Consider the following 5,830-nt stretch of genomic DNA (forward strand, 5'->3'; position numbering starts at 1 on the left):
CTATCTTTTCTGAAGTTACACAACTTGCTCATTGTGTAGTGAAAACAAATTAACTCAAAACATCTTTTAGCCTCGTCTGTTCCTTATAAAGAGACATATTAAACTTTTGCTAATTTCAGATACAGCATGCTCAGATGAACTTTCCAATTAGCAACTTCCTTTACTTTGAAAACCTCATTTTCTATGAAATATTACATATGAATTAAATATTACATACGATTAGTCTAACGTAGTTAATAGTGGAATAGACGTGATCTTAAAATCTATTAGATTGTGTGATTTTTGACAAATAACTTTGCCTGTTTCCAAAGATTTGAAAAAGGACTAAAAATTCTAAGTGACTCCCCTAATTATAATATCCTATAATCAAATCTATAAATATTTTCAGCGGAGAGCTTTAAACTTGCTGCTGTGAAGTTTAAGAGAAACAGAACCCATTTTATATCAACCCCATCATTTTATTCTGTCGGCAAAGCGACAGACCCTGCTTGGGTTGTAGTAATATGGTGACCGCCATGTGAAAAACATTTTTCTTTATGTTTTCTTTTTAAAATGCCAAATATAGACCTTAGCCAGCTGTAGGGCAGTTCTTGAGGTGTGGGGGCACCTGAGGAAACTGGGGGCTTTCTCCCTCGAGGTGGGTCGGGGATGAGCTTTAAGTAGGACGGGCAGCAGTCAACTGGGCACCAGGAAACACACCTTACCCTCTGGAGGAAGTCGCCCCAGGAACGTGGGTTTTTTGTTCAAGTTTAAAGTTGAGGCCTCTAGACCCGAAGAGTCCGAGTCACCGGGCTACGGTGCCCTCCTGCGCCCCCTGCTTGGGCGCGCCCACCTGGAACCCGGGCATAAACGAATGAAAATGTAGACCCACACCTGACAAGCACTAGGCCACGCCGGGAGAACCCCGCCCGCCAGGAGTTGGGGCAGGTCCAGCCCGGGAGGGCGCCTCGGGAGAGGGGTGGCGACCCGGAGTCCCCCGCGGCCGGGGAGCACCCTCCAACCAGGCAGGGGCTCGGGCCACCGCAGACGGGGGACGTCGGCGGCCAGGCGAGCGGGGACGGAGGCTCCCTGCTTTTTCGGGCTTTGTTCCGTCACAAGCCGAGCCCTCCATGCCGGAAAAGCCAATAGCTCTCCGCCGGGGTAATCATCCGACCTGCGTCCCTCGCCGGGAGCGGGCTCGGAAGGGGCGGGGCCCAGCGCTCGGCTCCTCGGTAGCGCGGCCGCGGGCGGCGTGAGGGAGTCCCGGGCGCCGTCGCCGAGCTGGTCCCGCCCTCGCCAGGCCCCGCCCCCGGGGCTTCCCGGGCGCGCGCCGCCCCGCCGTGTCCGCGCGCCACGCCCCCCTGCTCGCGGGCCGCGTGCGGAGCCGCGCGCCTGGGAGGCTCCGGGACCGTGGCGGCGGGCGGCGGCGGCGGCGGCGGAGCAGCCCTCCGCGGGCCATGTCCTCTCCGGTGGTGGCGAGGAGCTCCCCGGGAGGGAGTCGGGAGATGGTCCCGGCGCCGCAGGGCCGAGGCCGGTTCTGGGAAGTGGGCGGCGGCAGCAGCCACCGGCTGGAGCGCGCGGTCGCCGAGTCGGATCGCTGGGAGCTGCTGCTCCGCCGTGGGGAGCTGCTGGCGCTGGGTGGCCACCTGAAGGGCGCGCTGGAGGCGTTCGCGGCGGCGTTGCGCCGCGGGGCCCCGGCCAGGCCTGAGTGCCTGGGTACCCTGGTGGACTGCCTGGTGTTCAACTACCGGCTCCGCCACGGGCTGAGCTGGAGCGCGGCCCCGACTGCGGGCGCGGACGGCGGCGCCGGCGGGCTCCTCAGCTGCCTGGGCTGCCGGGGCTTCCTGAGCGAGCCGGTGACGGTGCCCTGTGGCCACAGCTACTGCCGCCGCTGCCTGCGGAGGGAGTTCCGCGCCCGCTGCCGCCTCTGCCGGGACCGGCTGCCGCCCGCCACCGCCAGTGCCACTGATGCTGAAGGGACCGCCCCGCGGCCGCCGCCTCTGGCCGCCGCCATCGCCGCCTCAGACTTCAGAACCAGCGTCGTCCTCAACCACCTGGCCGAGAAGTGGTTCCCAGGCCAGCGCGAGCGGGCCCGGGCGGCCGGCAGGCTCGGGGAGTTGCTGCACCAGGGGCGCTATCGGGAGGCCCTGACCGCCGCCTGCGAGGCGCTGCGAGCAGGTGACCGCGCGGGGATGCGGCGGGGCCTGGCCGACCGCACCCTCCTGGCCCCCAGGGCCCGGGACCCGGAGCTCGTCTGCGCCCCGGGAGGCTCCTCTGCTTCCCCGAGGCCGCTGGGCCACAGGAGTGTCGGGTCTTGGGGTGCCGGGGGGTGTGGGAGGGGGCGGCGCCCCGGGGTGCTTCGGTCACAATGGGGATCGCCCTGGAAGCCGACTGTGACGCGGCGCGGGGAGGGGCGCTCAGCGCGGGGTTCCCTCGACCGCAGCCTGGCTGTCGAGCGCGCGCGCGCCGCGCGGAGTGGGTGACCGGGACCGTGGCCGCCCCAGCGCGGGATGGGTGGGAGCTGGGCGAGCCCCAGCGTCCGCTTGCTTCCTGCCGCGCGCTTTCCGGGAATTGGCTCTCGGGCTGGGCCCGCCGCGGTGGAACTATTGCCAGGGCGGGGAGAGAATCCTCCGCCAGGGGAACGAGGCTGGTCAGGCGGCGTCTCCCTTCCTCACCCACAAAAGTCACCGGGACAATTGGGAGCCGCGGGAGGGCAGAATTGCGTAAGGTGGGGGCAGGGGGCGTTGTGTAACGAATGACGTCCGGTGGGCGTGGCGGGAGCTCAGCGCGGGCAACCGGCACCGGGAGGCCCCGCAGGCCGCCGAGCTTTGGGCTTCGGGCGGAGCTGCGCCGGGTGGTCCCTCGCTACCTGGAAATGTCCGAACTGGCTCCTCTTGAAAGTTTCAGCTGGCCTGTTTCAGATCATACTTATTTCCTATCTACTTTCCAGTGCACCTAGTGTATGGTAAAGATGAGGGGGTCTCCCAGATCCGGAGTTCTTTGCCACGCTTCTCTAGGCCTTTCCACTCATGATCAAGCTGTGAGGAAAGGCCTTGTAGGTCTTGAGTGCATTTCTTAGTCTCCAAGAAGCAGCCTCGGCCTCCTAATCTAGGTTAGCACTTTTCTTCTTAAGGTGGTTTTAGGCGCTGAAAGGGGGCAGGGTCAGGTTTCTCTTACGTAAAAGGAAGAGTTGTTCTTTAAATCGGTAGTTCTCTACCGGGGGGGATTTAATCTCCGCTCTCTTAGGGGACATTATCTAGAGCAGTATCTGGAGACATTTTTGGTTGCCACCTCTTATGGGGCTGGTGCTAGTCCCGACAACTAGTGGGAGAGGTCCGGGAAGCTGCTCAGATATCCTAGAGGCTATCAGGCCCCAAGTGTCACTGTTGATAAACCTCGTTTGTTTGGTTTTTTTTGTTTGTTTGTTTGAGATGGAGTTTCGCTCTTGTTACCCAGGCTGGAGTGCAATGGCTCGATCTCGGCTCACCGCAACCTCCTGGGTTCAGTCAATTCTCCTGCCCCAGACTCCTGAGTAGCTGGGATTACAGGCACGTGCCACCATGCCCAGCTAATTTTTTGTATTTTTAGTAGAGACGGTGTTTCACCATGTTGACCAGGATGGTCTTGATCTCTTGAGCTCGTGATCCACCCGCCTCGGCCTCCCATAGTGCTGGGATTACAGGCATGAGCCACCGCGCCCGGCCTGTTGATAAACCTTGTTTTAAGCGTATTTCAAGATTATAGTGTCTGTCCATTGGCATGAAATGATAGTTGGGGGAATAATCCCCAAGAAAATAGACATCTAAAATAGCAACTGACTTTGGGTATTACAGTTAATTGTATAACCTATGTAACTGAAAGGATCATCTTTCAGGTCATCTTTTGCCCCACGTGCTTAGTCATATTGAACTAATGTCAAGATCTTGAGTTTAGTACCTTTAGAGTTCACAGCACAAATCTCGGAGATTTTTGTATTCTTTCAGCGCCTTGTGTGGAGTAGGCAGTTAAAGAATTATGGGCTCAGAACAAAAGAAAAGTATGTGGAACACAGAATTCTGATACCAGATGACTCTACCTCTGAGTTAATAAAGAGAAGAGAAACTGGACTCTGCTGTACAGACCACCTAGTCGCTGACCATCGTGTGATTTTTGAAGGGAGGAAGCAGAAGCCAGGCAGTGAAGACTTACTTATACACAGTCATACAGTTAACTGGTTGAGAGGCAGCACTGAATCTTCCACTTCTCCTAAACGTTGGTTTAGGGTTCATCCTGCCTTATAGCTCATCCAATGAAAATGTTTAGTGTACATACCCAAGGAAGTTTCTTTGGTCACTGAGGCGGAAACTTACGGACAGTACTATTCAATGCTAATCACTACTGATTCAGTGATTTGACCTTAAATTGGGTGTTTCACAAGAATCCAGGTCCTCATCCGTGGAAGAACAGTGAGCACATTTGCTAATAGAGTTCTAGCTTAACATTCTGTGACCAATAATGTTTTAATTAACAGAGATTCTGGTTCTTGAATCGAGGATATTATGCGTAACAGGAAAAGGCTCTGAAAGATGTAATCTCTCCTTTTTTTCAAGTTGCATAGATTGCACATGGGAATTTTGCCCACTTAGCAACTTAATCCTACTTTTGCAGGAATAGAACCCAAGTCTTCTGACTTTCACCTCATTAGCTTATTTTTTCCTTATTTTTAGTTCTTTCAAGAATCATTAATTCCATACTTGAAAATGTCTGAGTAGCACTAATGAGGATACATTTTTTAATCTTTTGAATTCTTAATGTGAAGTAATGGGAAAAAAAATCTTAGAGCTAACAAATTAGAGTTGGTAAAGGGCCAATTTATAAGTGCTTCACAATTTTTGGGTGTAAATCAAAATATTAACTAGTAGAGTCATAATCTATTTGTACAATCATTAGGCTTTAACTTCTTTGAAATTGGCAAGCTACCTAGATAGGCATTTGAAATATGTTTATATAACTGTACAGTTGTAGTTATTAATGACCCTGCGATTATTGTTGATAATGAAAAAGATCTTCCCTATAATTTCTCCATGTAATTCTTACAATGAAACAATTAAATACTATTAACTAGAAAAAATCTAGTCTGCAGTTAGCCCACACGCATCCAAACTTATCTCTGCCAGCAGCAAAAGAAAGCTTGAAAACCTTTGCCAAAATCAGAAGTTTCCCATTTAGATTACATAAGTTTCTGTTGAATTGAAATATATTTAGATAACATTTAAACCATTGATCTTTTGGTATTAACCCTCAGATGTTTCATAACTTTCTGTCTTTTTAGTATTCAAGGATATTATGTAAAGTTTTTCCTGCATTGAATCTCTGTACTTGAGCCTATTGAAATGATCCCGCTAAGCCAAGCTGTCTGCCTTTTGTGCTTAATGTTTTTTTACACTGACTTGTTTCCTTCCTGTGTGCACCTCTCTCACAAAAGAAGACAACAGAACAGTATAATTTACAGTTTGTACAGGTTAGAAAAAAAAGATTGTAAGAGGGATGACATTTTGTTTTAAGATATTTGAGTAAGGAAAATTTTATCTTAAATATTAATTCTGTAATCATTGGCCAGGCATGGTGGCTCACACCTGTAATCCCAGCAGTTTGGGAGGCCAAGGCAGGTGGATCACTTGAGGTCAGGAGTTTGAAACCAACCTGATCAGCATGGTGAAACCCCGTCTCTACTAAAAATACAAAAAATTAGCCAGACGTGGTGGTGCGTGCCTGTAGTTCCAGCTACTTCAGAGGCTGAGGCAGGAGAATTGCTTGAACCTGGGAGGTGGAGGTTTCAGTGAGCTGAGACCACACCACTGCACTCCAGCCA

General features: G+C 52.6%; 1 protein-coding gene across 1 annotated transcript in view; it reads left to right on the forward strand.

Annotated features, from left to right (window-relative positions):
• The first annotated feature begins 1,327 nt into the window (after positions 1-1,327).
• LONRF1 (LON peptidase N-terminal domain and ring finger 1) overlaps positions 1,328-5,830 on the forward strand; it is a 32,869-nt gene continuing 28,366 nt past the window's right edge. The window contains exon 1 of the mRNA XM_017535587.2: positions 1,328-2,157. Within this exon, the coding sequence (XP_017391076.1) occupies positions 1,437-2,157 (721 nt within the window). The 5' untranslated portion in view covers positions 1,328-1,436. The remainder of the gene's footprint in view (positions 2,158-5,830) is intronic.

This window comes from Cebus imitator, unplaced genomic scaffold (genome assembly GCF_001604975.1).
Source record: "Cebus imitator isolate Cc_AM_T3 unplaced genomic scaffold, Cebus_imitator-1.0 Scaffold5, whole genome shotgun sequence".
NCBI lineage: Eukaryota > Metazoa > Chordata > Mammalia > Primates > Cebidae > Cebus > Cebus imitator.